We start from the raw sequence: 24,256 nt of genomic DNA, 5'->3' as shown, positions 1-24,256 counted from the left end.
GATAGGAAGGCTTCACCTGTCACAGGAAGAGACAGGTAGACATTACCTGCGCATACAAACTCTGTTGCACTGGGAGCTGGGTTGTGGGGATAGAGGACGAGGTTGATAGGAAGGCTTCACCTGTCACACAAAAAGACAGGTGGACATTACCTGCGCATACAACCTCAGCTGTACTGGGACCTAGGTTGTGGGGGACAGGGAAACAGGGTGTTAGGAAGGAGTCGCCTCTCACAGTGAGACACAGGTGGACATTACCTGCACATATAGTAGGTTGAGCTGCACTGGGTCTCTGGAGTCCACATTTTGGTCAGAATAGAAGAATTTTCGTCGGAGGAGGAGTGTTTCATTCTCATCGACACCTTGTTCCCGGAGAGTGCGACCATGATCCAACCAATTTACTGCAAGACATAAGAGAAAATGGAGAATATGTGGAGAGAAAGATACAAAGAGCTTAAGCCAAAGTGTGGTGGTGCTAGAGGGTGAGCTTAACCCAAGGAGAATGAACTTCACGGACACCATTACTGAGAGAGTGAACGTTAAACTACAGTATACTCAGATCATTAAAGGAAGAGACAGAATCAGAGAGTCACAGACACCATTACTGAGAGAGTGAACGTTAGACTACAGTATACACAGATCATTAAGGGAAGAGACAGAATCAGAGAGTCACAGACACCATTACTGAGAGAGTGAACGTTAGACTACAGTATACTCAGATCATTAATGGAAGAGACAGAATTAGAGAGTCACAGACACCATTACTGAGCGAGTGAACGTTAGACTACAGTATACTCAGATCATTAAGGGAAGAGACAGAATTAGAGAGTCACAGACACCATTACTGAGAGAGTGAACGTTAGACTACAGTATACTCAGATCATTAAAGGAAGAGACAGAATCAGAGAGTCACAGACACCATTACTGAGAGAGTGAATGTTAGACTACAGTATACACAGATCATTAAGGGAAGAGACAGAATTAGAGAGTCACATACACCATTACTGAGAGAGTGAACGTTAGACTACAGTATACTCAGATCATTAAGGGAAGAGACAGAATTAGAGAGTCACAGACACCATTACTGAGCGAGTGAACGTTAGACTACAGTATACACAGATCATTAAGGGAAGAGACAGAATCAGAGAGTCACAGACACCATTACTGAGAGAGTGAACGTTAGACTACAGTATACTCAAATCATTAAGGGAAGAGACAGACTTAGAGAGTCACAGACACCATTACTGAGCGAGTGAACGTTAGACTACATTATACACAGATCATTAATGGAAGAGACAGAATCAGAGAGTCACAGACACCATTACTGAGAGAGTGAATGTTAGACTACAGTATACTCAGATCATTAAGGGAAGAGACAGAATTAGAGAGTCACAGACACCATTACTGAGAGAGTGAACGTTAGACTACAGTATACTCAGATCATGAAGGGAAGAGACAGAATCAGAGAGTCACAGACACCATTACTGAGAGAGTGAACGTTAGACTACATTATACACAGATCATTAATGGAAGAGACAGAATCAGAGAGTCACAGAAACCATTACTGAGAGAGTGAACGTTAGACTACAGTATACACAGATCATTAATGAAAGAGACAGAATTAGAGAGTCACAGACACCATTACTGAGCGAGTGAACGTTAGACTACAGTATACACAGATCATTAATGGAAGAGACAGAATTAGAGAGTCACAGACACCATTACTGAGAGAGTGAACGTTAGACTACATTATACACAGATCATTAAGGGAAGAGACAGAATCAGAGAGTCACAGACACCATTACTGAGAGAGTGAATGTTAGACTACATTATACACAGATCATTAAAGGAAGAGACAGAATCAGAGAGTCACAGACACCATTACTGAGAGAGTGAATGTTAGACTACAGTATACTCAAATCATTAAGGGAAGAGACAGAATTAGAGAGTCACAGACACCATTACTGAGAGAGTGAACGTTAGACTACAGTATACTCAGATCATTAATGGAAGAGACAGAATTAGAGAGTCACAGACACCATTACTGAGAGAGTGAATGTTAGACTACATTATACACAGATCATTAAGGGAAGAGACAGAATCAGAGAGTCACAGAAAGTGCATTAACAGAGAGAGAGAGAGATTGGAGAAAGAGCAATACAGAGATTACATTTTAGAGAGTGTTATACATAGGGAAAGAGAGAGTGCCACAGATTACATTTATCTATACCGACATTAGATCAGTGATGTCACATCGGTTTACAGCTAACGGAAAGGAAATAAGCGGGGGGGGGGGGGGGGGGGGTGCTTATTTCTTTCAATGGAACGTATTTCTTACAACGTAACTTACTGGAATTTAAGTTTTGTGAATTTCTTATGATGCAACTAAGGAAACTTAGCTTCATACGTGCTTCATACAGGGAGACATAGTAAAAATAACGCAAAAGCAAAACGAGGTAAACATAACGCAATAAACATTTCCGTCATGGGGCATTATAGTGCAACTTAAGGGAAAGCTTGAAACCTTACAGAGAGGCATTGTGTGCGCAAAGCACACAGTGTCATACGTTCATCACCTGTGTGCCATTTCTCTACTCCGCGTAGGCATGTAGTAGTGAACAGTGCCATGCATTCATCACCTGTGTGCCATTTCTCTACCCCGCGTATGCCTGTGGTAGTGAAGTGTCATACGTTCATCACCTATGTGCCATTTCTCTACCCCGCGTATGCATGTAGTAGTGAACAGTGCCATGCGTTCATCACCTGTGTGCCATTTCTCTACCCCGCGTAGGCATGTAGTAGTGAACAGTGCCATGCATTCATCACCTGTGTGCCATTTCTCTACCCCGCGTATGCATGTAGTAGTGAGACGAGCCATGCATTCATCACCTGTGTGCCATTTCTCTACCCCGCGTATGCATGTAGTAGTGAACAGTGCCATGCATTCATCACCTGTGTGCCATTTCTCTACCCCGCGTATGCATGTAGTAGTGAGACGAGCCATGCATTCATCACCTGTGTGCCATTTCTCTACCCCGCGTATGCCTGTAGTAGTGAACAGTGTCATGCATTCATTATCTGTGTGCCATTTCTCTACCCCACGTATGCATATAGTAGTGAACAGTGCCATGCATTCTTCACCCATGTGGCATTTCTGTATCCCTACGTGTCTGCTTCTAGTAGTGAGCAGCACCATACATTCATCTTGTGTGCTGTTTCTGTATTCCTGCATGTGCACATGTAGTAGTGAGCAATGAGATATGTTCTTCACTTTTGTGCCATTTCTGTACCTTTCTGTGTGTGCTCATGTAATAGTGAGCAGTGCCATACATTCATCACCCGTATGCCATTTCTATATCCATGCATGTATGTGCATGTAGCAGTAAGAATTGTCATATATTTATCAGCTGTGTCGTTTCTATAGTTACTTATTTCTTATATTATCACAGCTTTCCTATAGATCAAAGTGTGCTACAGCAAGATCAACATAAAATATCATACTTCAATAGTTAAACAGAACATATTGCACAATAGTGAGCAGTACCGTACATTAATTACCTGTGTGCAATATCTGTATTCTTGCATGTGCACATGTGTGTAATACTGAACAATGCCATACATTTGCCACATCTGATCTATGATTTTCTGCATCACTATGCATGTGCACATGTAGTGGGCAGTGCCTACTATCATCTATATGCAGTTTCTTTATTACGTGCATTCATTATCATGTGGGCAGTTTATGTATTGTTTGCATGTGTAGTGTGCAGTGCATACATTCATCATCCGTGTGTAGTTTCTGTTTTAACTTCTCCATTTTCTTGTCATCTCTCAAGAGAGTTTTGTCCTTCTTCAAGGTCCCTGTCACCTCTTCCTTCTTTTCTTCTAATATTTCTCGCACAAGGGAATACTCATCATAGTTTGTGATGCCTGAAATGAAATGGTTTAATTTACAGGTAGCTCAATGCCATCAACACAGTTTGTTAAATGACACACCCTCTCCCCCTCACCACTCCCACCGGAGGCCAACCTACTATGACCCCATCACTGCTCTCAGCACAGGCCAGAGCAAGATGCCCTCTCTCTGAACAGTCCTAACCCCAGACTTGCCCTTCACTCTCACTGCTCCCATCACAGGCCAGAGCAAGATGCCCCCCCTCCCTGTCCCACTGCTCCTACCCCAGACGCCTTCCTCCCTCTTACCATGGTCCCCTTCCTTATCCTCTCACAATTGTTGCTGAAATCCATTAAGGTAAAAACTGCTGGATTTATTACTAGAATTTGGTTATATCCCAGATCCGCCAAAACAAACATCAAAACATCCTACCTTAAAAAAAGTAAAAATGATGATCCAATTTCCCTGACCAATTACCGTCCTGCTTCCTCATCACCATACTTTGCAAAAATTCTCAAATCCACAGTATTACACCAACTTACTACATTTACTGACTCAAATGATGTCCTCGATGAATAGCAATTTGGGTTTCGTAAGTACCATAGCAGCAAAACCCTTTTACTATCCAGCTTTGACACAAGCAGGCAAGGTTTTGATCATGGGACATTATGGGGCGGATTTTAAAAAAGTTACGCGCGTAACCCTTAAACCCCACCCACCCCCACCCCCGCGCAAGCCCCGGGACGCGCGTATGTCACGGGGCTTGCAAAAATGGGTGTGACGTGGCCGGCTGCCCCGACACAGCGGCCTGTGTTGGGGCAGCCGCGCCGGCAGGCATAACTCAACAAAATAAGGTAGGGGGGGATATAGGAAGGGCTGGGGGGTGGGTTAGATAGGGGAAGGGAGGGAAAGGTGGGGGAAACAAAAAAAAAAAGTTCCCTCCAAGGCCGCTCTGATTTTGGAGCGGCCTTGGAGGGAACGGGGACCGCCATCGGCCTCCCCTAGGGCTCTGCGTGTGCAAGGTGCACGGGGTGATTTGTATCCCATACAGGAACCTCGGTATGTAAAAGTTATAAATAAATAAATAAATACATTGTATGACATGTGCCCACGGCAGCGCGCACATGTTATAAAATCGGGTGTACGTTTGGTGCGCCGGGTACCGCGCACAATTTTAAAAATCTGCCCCTATTTGTGCTTGTACTTTTGTATATTTCCATGGCATCTGATACAACGGATCTCATCATCCTGCGGTCACAGTTAAAATCCTTGGGAACACCTGGCACTGTAATATCCTGGGCTTACTTTCTTCTTATCACACAGATCCCAGCAAATTCAACATCATCTTTGGTTTACCTTCACTCTGGCGTACCCCAAGGCTCTGCACTGTCCGCTGCCCTACTTAATATTTGATTCCTTTATGCTGCCTGTTAGCTGGCCTTGGGGTGCTCTACAAACTCTACGCCAACAATATCCAGGGGGGGGGGGTTTCTGTGTAAAAGTCTGAAGAATTTCTCATACACTGCCTCTCTCTTCCATTCAAAACTGGTGCAATCAAAATAAACTTGCATTAAACTTAAACAAAACCAAAATCATGATACTACCCTGATTTCCAGTGCCTGATATTCCCAAAGAAATCACCTTAAAGACAAACCATGAAATTAGAATACCTGCACTGGTTTCCAATTCCCTTCCGCATCCAATATAAACCAATAACCATCATGCACTCACTGATAAACAATGTACATTCACCATGCTTTGTAGATATTCTGAAAATCCATACTCCCTCCAGAGCTCTCCCATCCTCTGGCTAAATGCCACGAGATATCCATCTCCTAGAGCGGCGCGTACCTCGACCAAACCAGAGAATGTGCCTTTTCCTTAGCAATCCCTTCCCTCTGCAATTCTCTCCAGAAGGAAATAAGTCCAAATTTTTGTAAGAAAGCTTTAAAGACCTATTTGTTCAAAAATGCATATGAACATTGAAATAGCTTGTTTTACCGCCTGTGATTATTTTTATGTTCTTGTGTGTTACACTAACTATGAATGTGCGAATGTAGGAAGGGTGGGTAATAAATGTTTTTAAATAAATAAAATGGGCTCAATGGGAGAGCCCCCATCGAGCCACGCGACCGGCCGAACAAGGTGACCGTCCCCGAACCCACCCACAGTGACATCATTTCTTCGGGGCCGGAGCCCTTTTAAAACCCCGACACCGACCGCAGGTGTCACGCGCCTAAGGCGCGCGACCAAGGAGCAGGCCCCTTGGTGCGCCCCTTTGTGCGTCCCTTTCCCTCTCCCTCCACCACTGCTACATGTTTGTCCTCACCCTCCTTAGAGATACCCCTGTTCTCGTCGACTTTCCACCCTTGAATTACCTGACCAGTCTCTCTTCTCTGAACTCTGTTACTCGTGCAGTTTCCCGTACAATACGTCATTATAAGCTCATCTCAGTCTCCACCTGCTTAGACCCTGTTCCCCTCTTTCCACTCACTACGCAAGTCTCTAACATGGCAACCTACCCTATACCTCATATCCATCACCCTCTCTCCAGACCCCCTTTCCCTTCGGCCTGCAATCCCCCACCCCTACGCAGATCCCTAATCCCCATCCTTACCTCTCCGCTGACACAATTCCTAGGCCTCAGTACACTAATTCTATTCAACGCACAATCCCTCACCAAAACGACCCCGATCCTCAATGACCTGCTAATTGATTGCAAGCCGGACATCTGTGCGGTCACTGAAACTTGGTTTAAAGAAACTGACGTGGGAATCATCAATCAATTCCCCACATCGTCTTATGAGCTTTTCTCAATCCCAAGACCCAAATAAAGAGGAGGCGGCCTCCTCCTCGCTGCCAAAAAACGTTTAAACCTCAAACCTGTACACATATCCACTCCTCCGAAGCTCAAAATTGGCTTATTCAAATCCTCCGATCTACAAGTATGTCTGGTTTACTCCCCTCCAGCCCTGCTTGAACCTAACCCATCACCCTTGATCAAATTCATTGCTGAGTACATTAAGGTTGACATCCCCACCATCATCCTTGGAGACTTTAACCTCCATGTAGACGCCCCACTCCCTTCATCATGTGAAACCCTCCTCAACTCCCTCCAAGCAATAGGATTTCAACAAATTATCTCCCCTACCCACAAAGCTGGCCACACCCTTGACCTAATTTTTGTTAACTCCAGTATCCGCTCCCCCACCTCCCCTTCATGCACCCCAGTCCCGTGGTCCGACCATTACCTAATAAAAAGCCTTCTCAATATCAACATATGATCCCATTGTACGAAGGCCCCCCCACACTACTATAATCTCCAGAAAATCTTGCCCTAGCGAAGAGTTAATCGCCGCATTAACTACTTCTCTGCACAACTTAGACTGCTCCGACCCTGCGCTAGCATCATGGAATAATCTCACCATGGATATAGCCAACAAACTTTGCCCCATCCTCAAACGCACCATAAATACTACCTCCAAGCACGCAAACCCATGGTACACCTCTGAGTTAAAATCAATGAAAAATAAACTCCACCAAAAAGAGAGAACCTAGTGTAAGGACCCAACCCCACAGCACTCCGCCAGCTATAAAACAGCCCTTCACTTTTACAGAATTACTACCCTTAAGCAAAAATGGGATTTCTATGCAGCCAAGATTCATGACTATAGAAACAATCCCAAAGCGCTTTTCTCCTATGTCGCAGGTCTCACGAAACCTACCCCCCCCCAATCATACCTGACTCTGAAGCTGCTGCCAAACGTGAGGAACTTGCACACTATTTTCACAATAAAATAACAAAGCTCCTCACCAGATTCCCCAACTCCTTGCTCCCTCCTCCTTCAAGTACAGCTCCCACCATTTCCGCACTTTTTTCCCTTGATCTCACCTCCTCCAAAAAGAATGAATCCATCCTCAAGAAACTGAAACCTGCTTCCCACCCCAATGACACCATCCCTCCTAAAGCACTCCTAGCTGTCCCCAACTCCATAGCTAGAGCCATAGTCGACATCATCAACTGCTCCTTCTCTTCTGGCTCTGTCCCCGACACACTCAAGCAGGCAGTGGTCAAATCCCTCTTGAAGAAACCCTCCCTCAACCCAAAAGACCCCTCTAATTTCTGCCCTATCTCAAACCTCCCTTTTATCGCCAAGATAATGGAAAGAGTAGTCAACTCTCAACTCATGGACTACCTTGAAAATCACAAGATCCTTCACACCGCTCAATTCGGTTTCCGGAAACACTTCAATACAGAATCCCTCCTACTCACCCTATTTTACCATCTCCTCAGAGGTATGGGACAAGGTCACAGCTACCTCCCTTGCCCTCCTAGATATTTCCGCGGCATTTGACACCATATGCCATACCCTCCTACTTGCCCGCCTTGAAGAGATTGGCATATCCGGTCTTGCCCTTCTATGGTTTAAATCATACCTATGACAGAAAATTCTCCGTTAAAATAGGTAACGCCGTTTCTGCCCCCCACCCCCTCCTACAAGGAGTCCCACAGGGCTCCTCCCTCTCCTCCACCCTCTTCAATATTTATCTCACTCCGCTCTGCCACCTACTCTCCAAACTTAACCTTAAGTTCTATCTTTATGCTGATGGTGTTCAAATTCCTATTCACACTTCCATCTCCGATGCGCTGAAACACCGGGAATCTTGCCTTACATCTATCAACTCCCTCCTCACCAACCTCCACCTCGCCCTAAACACCAACAAAACTGAGCTCTTATTCATCTCACCACATTCCTCTCCCAATCCCTCTCTTTCGTCTGACCCAGCCTTCAAGTCCACTGCTGCACAACCCTTTGTAAAAGACTTAGGAGTTTTCCTCGACCAACAATTAACTATGAAGAAATACGTGAGCTCCATTCTTAAGGAAGGCTTTTACAAACTTAACGTCCTAAAGAAACTTAAACCCCTACTACACACCCAAGATTTCCGCACAGTGATTCAAGCTACCCTATCTTCGAAATTGGACTATTGCAACTCACTCCTCTTAGGTCTCCCTTACTCCACGATAAGACCGCTGCAAATGCTCCAAAATGCGACAGCTAGAATCATCACCAACACCCGCAAAATAGAGCGCATCACCCCCATCCTTAAAGACCTACATTGGCTCCCCATCCCTTCCAGAATTCTCTATAAAACACTAACCATTATTCACAAAGCCATGAATTCTCACAATTCTAATTGGCTTGATATCCCTTTCAGTGCGGTGCAGTCTAACCGACCTACAAGAACAGCTAATAAAGGAACCTTGCTCGTGCCCTCCCTTAAAATAGCACACCTTTCCTCCAACAGAGACCGTGCTCTCTCAATTGCCGACCCCTCACGCTGGAACTCCCTGCCTACCAGTCTCCGCCTAGAACCATGCTCTTCCAATTTCAAAAAGAAACTTAAAACATGGCTGTTTAGACAAGCCTACCCAGACTAACCCACCCCACCTCTTCTCCCAACCTTTCCATGCTTCCGTTGTACACTCGTTCATGCTGCACTGTTGCCACTCCGTATTTTTTACCCTCAGCCATGACACTACCCTGTACATATGACCTTGTATATTTGACTTTGTTATCTCTATATTAACCTTGTTTTGTTCTGATGCTGTTCCGTAGTGATGCAGTTCATACTTTGCACGTCATATTGCGGTTGTTCTGTACTTCTTCTCTGTACTTTGTTTGATCCTCCCCCCCCCCCCCCGTTTTTCAGTCCCTGTTATTATTTACTTTCAAACCTGATGTTCAAATGTAAACCGGTATGATGTCCACACTAATACCGGTATAAAAAAGGCTTTAAATAAAATAAAGTTGGCTTGAGACATCACCATTCCTCCCTCACCACTCCTGACAAACTCCTTTACTCACTGCCTCTCCCACAGGCTCCCCTCTTTTCCTAACTGCTCCAACAAATGCCAGCCCAAGATGCCCCCTTCACCTCTCCTGTCACAGGCTGGCTCCAGATACTAGAGATGTGAATCGGAACCAGAATCGGTTCGGATTTCAGTTCCGATTCACATCTCTACCAGGTACCCCCCCCCCCCCCCCCCCACTTCACCTCTCCTATCACAGGCTGGCTCCAGATACCCTCCTCCTTTCTGCCTAAGATGCACCCCCTTCACCTCTCCCGTCACAGGCTGGCTCCAGATACCCTCCTCCTTTCTGCCTAAGATGCCCCCCCTTCACCTCTCCTGTCACAGGCTGGGTCCAGATACCTCCTCCTTTCTGCCACAGGCAGAGCCCAGACAGGTTCTGAATTTTCCTACACACTCCCTTATTTACCCTAAGACAGACAAGCCCTAGATTTTACAACTTCCCTTACCTATCCTGGCACAGATTGTCATGAGCATGTCACAGACAGTTTTGGAGTCATCCACCATGACAGTTTTGACTGTTCCATCCAACATACGGATTTTCAAGGGCCTCTGTTTCTTCTTGTATTCCAGCGTGTCCTATGGAAGATGAAAGGAAAGAGAACAGCCGAGTGTGAAGAGGAGACAGAAAGGAGCTTGCATATGTGACAGCAATAATGCCACTCCAACAGGCCAGGAAATCAGTAGCAATACTAGGGTCCCATAGCTTTGCTGCAGTAATACTGAACAAATGCTACATAGGATTCAAAACAGTTTAGTTCTTCTGCTTTATCCTCATCACCCTGCACACAATCCTCCTTCTCTCAGTCTTACAGGCCACCTTTTCCCCTCCTCCTTTGACTGACAAACCTGAATAAGTTTCTTTGCTGGGATTATTCTAAGTGGATTACAAAGTATAACTTTTTTCCTGCATCTCCTGTTTTAATGTAAACCGGTATGATTTGTATATTATACAAGAATGTCGGTACATAAAAATTAAAAATAAATAAATAAATAAATAAAAATATACAACAAAAGACACAGCTTAGAAATAATCATAACATAATAAAATCATACATTGTAAATGCAAAGCAAAATCAACAAATCTAAAAATAAACCAAGCGATTCAGAATGACTGCAAGCTTAAAAGTAAAATTTAGGATACTGCTGTATAGGCTTGCACAATCACTTTGATATATTGTATGAAAAGCAATATAATCAAATTTAATAAGTAAAACACTTGTTTATTTATTTAAGGCTTTTATATACCGACTTTGATATAAATCAAATCAACTCGGTTTACATCGAACAAAGCGGTTAACTGTAACCAAATAACAGGAGACACAGATTGAAGAAGCAAAAAGTTACATTGTAACAGGGGCGCAAAAACTGGGGATAGGAAATATAGGGGGGAGAACAGAGATAAATAACTTTTTACAGAAGAAGGTATGGGAGGGAGGCAAGGAGCCCATCACATTATAACGTATGAGTACTTAGTGCTTGTTTAATCACAGTAGAGTTGGGAACATTTCTAAGTCAAGCTATTGGCTTAGGAACAGGGAAAGGCTCGACAGAAAAGCCAAGTCTTCTTTTTAAAGGTTATGAGACAGGTTTCCGGTGGCATGGTGTTCCAGATGGAGGGACCTATTGTTGAGAATGCCCGGTCTCTGATGTAAGATTGGTGCACTGCTTTGATAGGGGGAACGTGTAAGGATCCTTTGTAAGCTTCCCTTAAGGGTCTGGTCGTAGAGTGAAATTTGAGTGGGTGAAGCAGGTCAAGAGGGGTCTGATGGTGTATGCTTTTGTGAATAATTGTAAGTGATTTATGGAGAATCCTAAAGTTTACAGGTCACTTTTGACCTGTTTTCAAAAATCCTTGGAATCAAAGATCTTCCCTCAACACCAGATGCAGTGAGCTCCAAAATGTTGGGCCAGCAACTGAGAAAACATGCTTCCATGTCTCTAATAATATCTGTAGAGTGAAGGGATCGCTGGGCAGTATATCGTTGGATGCACTTATCCACGTAGATTTGGCCTTCACCACTCATCGCTTTAAACACAAGCATTATCACTTTAAAGCAAATCCTCTGAGCAATTGGCAACCAGTGCAAAGCACAAAGGTAGGGCATAATGCGTTCCCTAACTGTAGTAACGCATGAGACTGAATTGTATACAATATGTAACAAGGAAATAGGAAGCCAAAATATAAAAGCAATACAGCAGTTAAAATAATTAAAACAAGTGACTAATACAAAGCAAAAATTATCTTTGGAAAGCACATTTATAAGACATCATAGCAGTTTTAAAAAAAAAGCTGATTTAAGAACAATCTGTAGTTTCAAAGAGAATTTAGTATCTAAGACGAGTTCTCAACCCAGTCCTCAGGACACACGGTCGGGTTTTTCAGGATATCCATAATGAATAACGCATGAGATAGAGTTGCATAGAATACAGGCAGTGCATACAAATCTATTTCAGACATATTCTGAAAATCTGCTCAGCTAGGTGTTTTCCCGAAGGACTGGGTTAAAAACCATAGGTCTAAGACTATTATTGTTGTCATGAACTTGTCTATGGAAAGAAAAGTCAAACCATTTATCTGTACCTGAAATGAGTCAGGAGCATTATATGAGCATTTCAACCAACAGATCTCAGGTTTTTGCAAGTTTAGAAATAATTAACATGTCAGACATTCAGAAGTCAAACAGGACATTGTAAGAGATCAGACCCAACAGGAGGGAAAAGCTGGATGTCAACCACATATATTTTGTACTGAACATCAAGTTGCATGCTACATTGGTGAATATACACAAAGGGTAAATGACTACAACTCTCTGTCCACTTGTCATAAAATTACACACAATAGAGAGAGCCAAACAGTAATATATGAGACATACAAAATTTATTTAAAGATATCACACAAATATACCTATATAGACAATAAAACTAAGCTAGCACACACACACATTCATACCCACAAGTTAAAAAATATGTTGTTTTGAGATACAGCATATAACTCTAGTTGTATTACCAATTAATTTTACAAATGCTCATAGAGTATCAATTGATAATTAATAAATTACTACAAACTTTTAATTAGAATTATGTGCTATTTGTGTCCGACAAAAGCAGATGCAAGATCTCTTCGTTTCACCCCTATCATTTGGGGCTTCCTCAGGGACTGATGTAAATGAACACTTAGAAGTGTATTGCCACACTGAAAAGCACATATAAACAATTAATCACACAACTAAAAAAACATACATTGTCTTATTACTATTACACTTAGAAAATATGTATCAACCCTGTTTTCTTAAAGCCTATAACAGCTGATAAACCACAGTTCACTACTCCACTACTCCCTTCATAAGTCACCACATAACTATTTTACCCACCACACATAAAAACCCAACACTTTTCTAAGTATAATACCTCACTTTCTTTTTCCATTATTTTAATCCTAAAATCTAATGAACTTATAATCACAACAAAAAACTCTATCTTCTCTTCCTATACCAAACCCCGAATTTATTTTATAAAGGCCATACCTACCTGAATTGCAAAGATTTATCCAACCTATAACACTCCAAACATCTTACAAGGTTCCTCCAACACAGCGTTCCCTTTCGTTCATTAATCACGTCTTTCAACCATCTGTGTTACGCGGCGTTTCCTTTGACCCTTATGAATTTTTATACATCCTTCCTTTTTTACGTATTTATTGATGAAATACGCCGACCTACGATCTCAAACCAAACATATTCTGCAACAATATAACCAAAAGATTACCATTGGAGATAAACAGCCTTTACCGCAAACCCGCCAGAGCTCCTAGATTACAAATGAAAAAACTTTCAAACACTCACGTACTGATCGGAAGTGACGTAACACGCCGTCACCCGCTGAAATGTGAAATGCTAGCCTCCCCGAAAACTTTATATAAGGGAAACAATAACCATTTAAATAATCAATTCAATTATGCTCTAACCAACATCAATACACCTACCACTTGTCGCCAGAATCATTCCAGAACCAATGTATTTCAGAGAATACTTCACTCAATTAATCCTTATAGTCTTACACGGACCTTAATCAATCAGCCATGAAAGAAATGCTATTCTAAAAGCAATTACACGAATATGCTAATAAAATGCGCTCCACTCTATCGGTCCATTCAACCCCAACGGGGCAATCGTGCGCCAACTATAGATGCCTCATCTCTATTGCAGATATTGCTTTGACTCAGAATAGTTTTAGTTATCAATCAGATTATTTTTTGCAAATTCAAGGTATCCCGATGGGGTCACCAATGGCCCTGAGTGTAGCTGGATTGTACGTTTCTGGGTTTGAGAATCAATGGGTTTCTGGGTTTGAGAATCAATGGGTTTATAAGTCTGATTGGTTTCAACATGTAATATGTTGGAAACGTTACATCGACGACTTGTTTTTTATCTGGAGCGGTAATGAGGTACAGTTAGAGATATTTTTGACTGCCTTAAACTCTTGGGATGAACATTTAAAGTTTACTTTCACTAAAAATCATCATTCAGTAACTTTTTTGGATATGCAGGTATACGTCTATGAAAGGAGATTGGTTACCACAGTGTATAGAAAAAGTACGGATAGAAATACATTGTTGCATTATCAAAGTTATCATCCTAAACAGCTTAAGGATAATATACCAATAGGTCAATTTTTGCGATATCGTCGATTGTGCACTTCCACTGCTGAATTTAAAATCCAGGCATCTCAACTACAGGAAAGATTCATAGCTAGAGGGTATTCAAAATCTGTTGTAAAAAGAGCTTACAAACGGGCGTTATATTCTAATAGGGAGAATTTATTGGTTCATAATCCAAAGGAATCTTTAAATCGCATGATTTGCACAATTCCATTCTCTCCAAAAACCACTCAAATTAAGGAAATTATTCTGACTCATTGGCATGTTTTGTCTGCTATGCCATGTTTTGTAGAAAACCCTATTTTTGCCATCAAAAAACGCCAATCCCTATACAACAAACTTAAGAGTGGTAGAGAATCTGAGGATCCAGTTCTTCTCCAGGGACAAATACCTTGCGGATCGTGTTCAGTTTGCCCTCTGACACTTCAGTGCCAATCGTTTAGTCATCCGAACTTAAGATATCCTTATCTAATCCCCAGGTTGTTTGATTGTAATACTAGTGGCGTTGTATACGCTATTATCTGTCCTTGCAATTTAATTTATGTAGGGCAAACAACGCGTCCTATTCGGTGTAGGATTATTGAGCATAGGAGCCGGATAAAAGCGTTACGTGAAAACGCACCTCTAGTAAAACATTGGGTTGAGAGTAATCACACTGTTGCAGAAATTCGGTTTTTCGTGATTAAACAAGTGACGCTTCAACATGGGGGAGATTTGTCTCTAATGTTAAGAAAAATTGAACAGCAATTCATCTATAGTTGGCGCACGATTGCCCCGTTGGGGTTGAATGGACCGATAGAGTGGCGCGCATTTTATTAGCATATTCGTGTAATTGCTTTTAGAATAGCATTTCTTTCATGGCTGATTGATTAAGGTCAGTGTAAGACTATAAGGATTAATTGAGTGAAGTATTCTCTGAAATACATTGGTTTTGGAATGATTCTGGCGACAAGTGGTAGGTGTATTGATGTTGGTTAGAGCATAATTGAATTGATTATTTAAATGGTTATTGTTTCCCTTATATAAAGTTTTCGGGGAGGCTAGCATTTCACATTTCAGCGGGTGACGGCGTGTTACGTCACTTCCGATCAGACGTGAGTGTTGAAAGTTTTTTCATTTGTAAATCTAGGAGCTCGGCGGGTTGCGGTAAAGCTGTTTATCTCCAATGGTAATCTTTTGGTTATATTGTTGCAGAATATGTTTGGTTTGAGATCGTAGGTCGGCGTATTTCATCAATAAATACGTAAAAAAGGAAGGATGTATAAAAATTCATAAGGGTCAAAGGAAACGCCGCGTAACACAGATGGTTGAAAGACGTGATTAATGACGAAAGGGAACGCTGTGTTGGAGGAACCTTGTAAGATGTTTGGAGTGTTATAGGTTGGATAAATCTTTGCAATTCAGGTAGGTATGGCCTTTATAAAATAAATTCGGGGTTTGGTATAGGAAGAGAAGATAGAGTTTTTTGTTGTGATTATAAGTTCATTAGATTTTAGGATTAAAATAATGGAAAAAGAAAGTGAGGTATTATACTTAGAAAAGTGTTGGGTTTTATGTGTGGTGGGTAAAATAGTTATGTGGTGACTTATGAAGGGAGTAGTGGAGTAGTGAACTGTGGTTTATCAGCTGTTATAGGCTTAAGAAAACAGGGTTGATACATATTTTCTAAGTGTAATAGTAATAAGACAATGTATGTTTTTTTAGTTGTGTGATTAATTGTTTATATGTGCTTTTCAGTGTGGCAATACACTTCTAAGTGTTCATTTACATCAGTCCCTGAGGAAGCCCCAATGATAGGGGTGAAACGAAGAGATCTTGCATCTGCTTTTGTCGGACACAAATAGCACATAATTCTAATTAAAAGTTTGTAGTAACTTATTAATTATCAATTGATACTCTATGAGCATTTGTAAAATTAATTGGTAATACAACTAGAGTTATATGCTGTATCTCAAAACAACATATTTTTTAACTTGTGGGTATGAATGTGTGTGTGTGCTAGCTTAGTTTTATTGCCTATATAGGTATATTTGTGTGATATCTTTAAATAAATTTTGTATGTCTCATATATTACTGTTTGGCTCTCTCTATTGTGTGTAATTTTATGCTACATTGGTGAGACAGGCATTAAAGGCAAGAGTCAATTCACAGAGGCACACAATCAAACACCACAGGGAAGATTATGTCCCCTTCAACATCCATGCTTCGTGAACTAGCCTCCAGGTGGTCCCCAGCTGTCGATTGAGTACATTGATATGAGCATAGTCTGTTATTTTCGCTCAATTCGTGAACTATAGGCGGACGGTTCTTTTGAAGGCAGTTTATGTTTTGAACATGTGGTATTCTGTAGTATAGTCCGCCCCATGCGTGCATCATCCGCAGTTTGTTTGTCCAAACAGTAATGGGATGTGAAGGTGTGAAGTGATGACCACGTTGCCGCTCTACGGATGTCTATGAGAGGCACTTCATGGAGGTGGGCGACCGAAACAGCCATTGCACGAACTTGATGCGCCTTTGGTGTTGCAGATAGATGCTCTGAACGCTTTTGATAGCAGAATTGTATACAGTTGGATATCCAGGAAGATAAAGTTCTTTTTGTCACTGGACATCCTGGCGCGTTTGGGTTAAAAGAGAGGAAGAATTGTGAGGGTCTGTTAGGTGAATGGGTGAGCTGTTTGTAAGAGGCAAGTGCATGCTTACAATCAAAAGTGTGAAGTTTCCGCTCATTGTCATTGGCGTGAGGGTTTGGATGAAAAGTGGGTAAAGTGATGGTTTGATTAATGTGAAAACTCGAAACCACCTTTGGTAGAAAACTTGGGTGTGTGCGTAATGTCACTTTGTCATGGTAAAATTGTAGGTAAGGAGGGTAGTGAACCAAGGCTTGAAGCTCACTAACCCGCCTCGCTGATGTGAGGGCAGTTTAAAAGAGTACTTTCCAGGAGATGTATCGTGGGTGACAAGTATCCAATGGTTTCGAAAGGGCGGTAGCATGAGTTTGCACGAGGGCTATTTGATATCCCAGGGTACTGGTGGTTTTCTTGTCGGGGGACATAAGCGCAAGACCCCTTTCATGAATCTGGACACGAGAGAATGACACGATATAGATTCTCCGTTTAGGGGAGTATGTTAAGCTGCTATGGCACTTAGAAGCACTAGGAGGGAGGCCGTAGCTAGGCCTTCTGTGTAGAGTAGATGGAGGTAGGACAGAAGGCGCTTTGGTGGGCAGGTAAGTGGGTCCATACCTGCAGTTAAGCACCAGGAAGCGTAGCGTGACCACTTTCTTTGGTAGTTGAGTCTGGTGGTTGGTTTTCTGGAGAAGACTAGTATGTCTTGGAGAGGAGGAGCAATGTTCAAGTTTTGGAAATGAGCCTTTCAATCTCCATGCCGTGAGGTGCAGGGAGGAATGAAGAGGATGAAGTAATGATCCATTCTCCTGGGTTAGTAGCTCAGGGCTGTTGCCCACAGGAATTGAGTTGTGTATTGATAGTGGTATCAGGTAGCTGTACCAAGGTTGTCTTGGTCACGCTGGCGCTATGAGAATCAAATCCACCTGGTCTTCGATGCATCGTTGGACTGTGTGAGAGATGAGTGATATAGGAGGGAACACATACAGAAGACCCCGAAACCAGTTTATGAGGAACGCGTCCTGAGCTAGTCGGTGTGGGCTTGGATACACTAAGCAAAATATTTTGACTTGCCTGTTGCATTCTGTCGCAAACAGATTGATGCAGGGAAGACCCCGAGTGGAGAAAAGGTGATGCACTGTCTCCTGATGTAGTTCACATTCGTGGGGGTGAAATATTCTGCTCAGTTTGTTTGCTCTGGAATTGTTGATTCCGGGTAGGTAAGTTGCTTGTAGGGAGATAGGATCTGGAATGTTTCTCTGCAGAGGTTCCAAGAACCTGACCCTCCTCCTTTGTTTATGTAAAACATTGTGACTTGGTTGTCTGTGTGAATAAGAACATAAGAACATGCCATACTGGGTCAGACCAAGGGTCCATCAAGCCCAGCATCTTGTTTCCAAAAGTGGCCAATCCAGGCCATAAGAACCTGGCAAGTACCCAAAAACTAAGTCTATTCCATGTTACCGTTGCTAGTAATAGCAGTGGCTATTTTCTAAGTCAACTTAATTAATAGCAGGTAATGGACTTCTCCTCCAAGAACTTATCCAATCCTTTTTTAAACACAGCTATACTAACTGCACTAACCACATCCTCTGGCAACAAATTCCAGAGTTTAATTGTGCGTTGAGTAAAAAAGAACTTTCTCCGATTAGTTTTAAATGTGCCACATGCTAACTTCATGGAGTGCCCCCTAGTCTTTCTATTATCCGAAAGAGTAAATAACCGATTCACATCTACCCGTTCTAGACCTCTCATGATTTTAAACACCTCTATCATATCCCCCCCTCAGCGGTCTCTTCTCCAAGCTGAAAAGTCCTATCTTCTTTAGTCTTTCCTCATAGAGGAGCTGTTCCATTCCCCATATTTTGGTAGCCCTTCTCTGTACCTTCTCCATCGCAATTATATCTTTTTTGAGATGCGGCGACCAGAATTGTACACAGTATTCAAGGTGCGGCCTCACCATGGAGCGATACAGAGGCATTATGACATTTTCAGTTTTATTCACCATTCCCTTTCTAATAATTCCCCAACATTACCATCTGCCCTTGCAGGGATTCTTCGAAAGCTCGAAGGGCATTTCGTACCGCTCGAAGTTCCAGGAGGTTTGTGTGTTAATTGCGATCCGTCATGGACCATAATCCCTGAGTCTGAAGGTGGTCTAGGTGAGCTCCCCAACCTTTAAGAGAGGCATCTGTGGTATTATCTGATGTCGAGGGGATCCCATTGTTAGTATTGATGGAAGTAGCCACCATTGTAGGTCTCTTTTCATACTGACTTATCTTGATGGGGGGTCAATAGTGGATGCAGGAACTGAGTCCATTGATGTTTGAGGCCCTATTGGAGGCAACGCAAGTGTAGACGTGTGTGTGTGTGGGACAACATAGATAGATGCTGACACGTGTCCTAGAATGATTTGGAGAGCCGGAACATTCGTGTTGTGCAGAAGGACTGAAGACAGCGTGCAGAGAGCTAGTGCTCACGGGTGTGGCAGAAAAGCCTTGTCTTGAATGGTGTCTCTATAGGCTCCGATGAACTGTAAGGTTTGTGTTGGATGTAGGTTTGACTTTTCGTAATTGATAAGGAGACCCAGATTGTCGAGGCAAGCAATGGTGTGAAGTAGATTGGTTCGTAGGAGAGACTGGTTGGGTGCTTCTAGCAGCCAGTCATCTAGGTAAGGAAGTATTTGCACCCCCTGATGACGGAGGTGTGCCACCGCTGCTGCTGCTAGACATTTGGTAAATACTCTGGGGGCAGAGAAGAGGCCAAATGGGAGTACTTTGTATTGAAAGTGCTTGTTGTCCATCTGGAAGAAAAGGTTACACCAGGAATTGGGATGCATTGGTATGTGGACATATGCATCCTTCAAATCCAGTGAACACATCCAATCATTGGGTTGAAGGAAGGGAAGAATGGACTTGAGAGAAGTCATCTTGAATTTTTCCTTGTGGATGTATTTGTTGAGCGCAAGTAGGTTCAGGATTGGACGTAGGCCTCCCGACTTCTTGGGAATAAGGAACTATTGTGAATAGAAACCGAGATGAGGTTTCGAAGAAAGTAGTTCCTGAATGCACTTTTGTTGGAGGAACATCCTGATTTCCCGAAGGAGAGGGACCCAGTGTGCTGTTTGGTGGTTCGGGGGAACTAAATGTGGTAGGGGTCAGGAAGGACGTAAAGTGGAGACAGTAACCTTCCTTTATTATTGTTAGGACCCATTGATTGGACGTGATATTGGACCATGCTGGGAGGAATCTGGATAACCTGCCTCCTACTACTGATATCTGAGCCGGTGGCGGAATTATTTCTAAAAACCCTGCTAGGTTTTTGAGGGGCTGGGAATCTGCCGGTGGATGGTCTGTCAGGGGGCTCTGGTTCTCTGTCGCGGGGACCTTGTGACTGATAAGATTACTGTCTGGTCGGCTGGTAAGGTGGAGGCCTATAATAGATGTATGGCCTGTAGGTCCTGTGGTAGCTAGGCTTCTTTCTTGTAAATCGAGTATTGTCACCTAGATGATATAGGCTGATGAGGAGACATTAGGGACAACACCACTGTCTTTTGCTCTTTGAGCTTAGTGACTGTCTCGGAGAACTTGTCACTAAAAAGGTTATCAGGTCGGCATGGGAAGTTGGCCAGCTTGTCATGGACGTCGTCCCTGATGGCGCTTGGCCTGAGCCATGCCAGTCTCCTTGCTGCTATTGAATTCACCAAAGTCTTGAAAGAAATCTCAAACCCTTCATAGATGGAGAGCAGAAGGTGTCTGAGACCCTCTTCCATATTATGGTATTCCATGGGTAGGCTGGAGTATGAAGATCCTTGTAACAGGTAAGGCTTCAGAGCTTGCAGTTTTTCAAAAAGATATTGCACGATGAAAAACATGGTTTTGAATCTTCGCATTAAGCATGCTGGATTGATATGACTTTTTTTGCGAAATCATCAAGGGATTTTGCATCTCGAGGTGGTGGCGTGTTCGAGTGCAGCCTAAATTTTTTTTCTTTTGGCATCACAGATTCTACTACTACAGGTTGATGCAGTAGCTGAACTGTGGAGTAAAAAGGAGAGTCCCACATGCAATACTTGAGGTCTGTTTTTCTTGACGTTGATGGAGTAGTGAGAGGGGTGTCCCATGCTTTCTCCATCACTGTACTCAGCACTTAGTGAGGTAGTGCTATGGGATCACTGGGCGTGTCAAAAATCTTTAAGATCCCCATCATCTCCTGACGGGGGTCTTGGAATTTTCTCGTCTCTATGTTAAGCAGTAGACCTACTTTTTCTAAGAATTGGGAATGTTAGGTCTTCTGGCGGAGACGCAGGTTCGGGTGGGACCTCAGCTGGATCTGATGGGTAACCCGTGGATGAGTTGTCTGAGGAAGATGTATCTAAAAGATCTTCCATAGGCGTTGAAGGTCTCTGTGGCTGGGCCTTCGGTGATGGTCCAGGGATAGAAGGGTCCTCCGGAATCTGTGGAGTCTCCAATGGAACAGGCGGTGGGGGAGCGGATGCCTCTGTTCTACCGACTGCAGAAATTGTGATAATATACTTATCTGGGAAATAGCTTTTGAAGCTAATCCTGAAGTAGAGGGCGTGGAAGGCAAGGGGCTCTTCTTGCGGTGGAGCAGCTGGAGATGAAATTGTCATCGGGCTCCTAGGCTGCGCAATAATTGGTGGAGGTGACAACCTGATGAGGGGTGTAAGCTAGTAGCAGTATGGTGTAAAGACAGTGGCGATGGTTCTGAAAAATGATGATTGGCTGCCTGAGAATCGTGGCGGAAAGACATCCTGATCAGAATCTTCCACTAGGAATGGTGATGGCTCCCTGGGTCTTTTATGGCCTGATATGTGCTTTTTTGGCTTTGGCTGTGTCAGCAGCATCGGGCGCTGAGAGACTGTGTCCATGTGCGTTGAATGCGTCGGTGGTGCATCAGCTTGATGCCGTTGCGAAGCCATCTTTTCAGTGTGTCGGTGCTCCGATGCTTCAAACACGATTCAGATTGAAGTCGGTCAATGTGTCCGTGAGCCGATGGAGTCGACGCAGCATGCGGCCGCGATGTTTCCAATGCATTCCCCGTGCTGTGCGCCGATTTTTGACGAAGCACCGGCGGTGGGTGTTTTACCCTGGGGGGGGTCCACAGAAGAGGCCCTTCAAGAGAAAGTGATTTATTCTGAGAAATACCAATTTATGTGAGTAAAAGGGCTGTCTGAACCCACCTAAAAGTACACGTGGGGTTGTACAATGCACACTGAGAAACGGCATTCCCAGAGGTAGAAAATAATGCACAGAAACTGCATTTTCAAATCTACATGCTTTATTTTCCATGGAAAAAGTACCCACAGAAATGTTGATATACTTTCCCTTTGAAAATTGGTGCAAAGACTGCATTAAAAAGTTACTACAGACTTTGCAGCAATGCAGGCAGTCTGAAAATTGCTTCATATGTATTATTTACATGAAGACATGAAAGAAGATTACATAGTAGTGCTTACAAATGACACAAACTGGTGGCAAAGCAGACACAAAAAGGATGCAGCAACTGGGCCCTGGAAAAGTAGTAAAGCAAAACAAGTCAATAAGGACAAGAGTAAAGAAACAAAAATAACCTAGAAGGGCATGCTTCAAGGCAGAAAAGATTCTGGCATTCAGAGAAACAAACTAAAGATTACAACAAAACTGTCAGGAGTTGCCAAGTCACCAGAGCTCCTGACTTATAGAGAAGTGTGCTTTCCAGTAGGAAAAATGAGGGAAACATCAACAAGATACAGAGGAAGCTGGAGATGAACATCAGGATACGGGTGTGTGGAAGGAAAAAAGGCAGATTAAATGAGAGAGGATAGGAACAAGGTACAGAAGGGACAGAGAACGCAAAGGACATGAAGTGCATAAATCAGCAGAGCACTCACCCCATTCCGCAGCATGTAGTAATCCAAGGCTTTCCCCAGTTCCAGCCAGATGCCCCTTCTTAGGATCTTCATCTGACAGGAACAGCCCAAAGTCTGTGGCTAGAAAAAAAACATTACCCACACGATCAATTACAATACATCTCACAGGTTCTCGTCATTTCATTAACAGAGAACATCGGTTAGGATGACTCACTCTGCACGGCCTATTCAATAAAACCACACTCCTCCTCTGCCATGAGCCTTTTGGATGGACAGACAATAAACTGAATGAAATAAATACATACACCTCTCAGATACAGGTCAAGGAAAGAAAATACGCATCCCTGTAGGTAGAGGCTGTGCCTTTAAATTACTCTCAATAGAGAGCACTTCTAAAGTTGCATTATCACCAGCAATAAAGCAATTGGTTTCAGACTTGAGGAGTTGCCTCTAGTCAGCAAAGAATGGAATGTGACTTTGGTGCAGAAGGCGCTCTCTCTAGTGACCAAAAGCTGGAACAGGACATCAGGGCACAAGAAGCTCTTACGAAGGATAATGTGATGTTGGTGCAGAAGGCGCTCTCTCTAGTGACCAGAGGCTGGAACAGGACATCAGGGCACAAGAAGCTCCCACGAAGGATAATGTGACGTTGGTGCAGAAGGCTCTCTCTCTAGTGACCAGAGGCTGGAACAGGACATCAGGGCACAAGAAGTTCCCATGAAGGATAATGTGACGTTGGTGCAGAAGGCGCTCTCTCTAGTGACCAGAGGCTGGAACAGGACATCAGGGCACAAGAAGTTCCCATGAAGGATAATGTGATGTTGGTGCAGAAGGTGCTCTCTCTAGTACCAGAGTCTGGAACAGGACATCAGGGCTCAAGAAGCTCCCACGAAGGATAATGTGACGTTGGTACAGAAGGCTACTCTCTCTCTAGTGACCAAAAGCTGGAACAGGACATCAGGGCACAAGAAGCTCTTACGAAGGATAATGTGATGTTGGTGCAGAAGGCGCTCTCTCTAGTGACCAGAGGCTGGAACAGGACATCAGGGCACAAGAAGCTCCCATGAAGGATATTGGTGTGTGAGCATTTCTCCCTGTTGTAACTGGAGGCTAGAAGAGGAAGTCATTGTAACAGCTCTTCACCTCCTATTGTATATCATTTCCTCAGATTTCTACACCCCAAACATAGGACTCTGCAATTTTTGTCACTGAATTTTTAACTGCCAAGTACTTTAAGCCTCAAGCTGTTCTTTTTGCTTTTATTTTATTAGCCACCTCTTTTGAGAACCAGATTGGTGTCTTGTTCTTTTACTTTTGTTTACTTTTCTATTGT

The 24,256-nt window shown here is 43.1% G+C and overlaps 1 protein-coding gene across 1 annotated transcript in view; it reads right to left on the bottom strand.

Annotated features, from left to right (window-relative positions):
• Positions 1-24,256, bottom strand: part of LOC115079620 (talin-1-like) — a 480,705-nt gene that overhangs the window by 443,716 nt on the left and 12,733 nt on the right. The window contains 5 exon segments of the mRNA XM_029583330.1: positions 256-398; positions 3,775-3,927; positions 10,217-10,346; positions 22,945-23,004; positions 23,006-23,043. Coding sequence (XP_029439190.1) covers positions 256-398; positions 3,775-3,927; positions 10,217-10,346; positions 22,945-23,004; positions 23,006-23,043 — 524 coding nt within the window.

This window comes from Rhinatrema bivittatum, chromosome 1 (genome assembly GCF_901001135.1).
Source record: "Rhinatrema bivittatum chromosome 1, aRhiBiv1.1, whole genome shotgun sequence".
NCBI classification, from domain to species: Eukaryota; Metazoa; Chordata; class Amphibia; order Gymnophiona; family Rhinatrematidae; genus Rhinatrema; species Rhinatrema bivittatum.
Note: the sequence above shows the minus strand (reverse complement) of the source record. Positions and strands in the feature narration are given on the sequence as shown.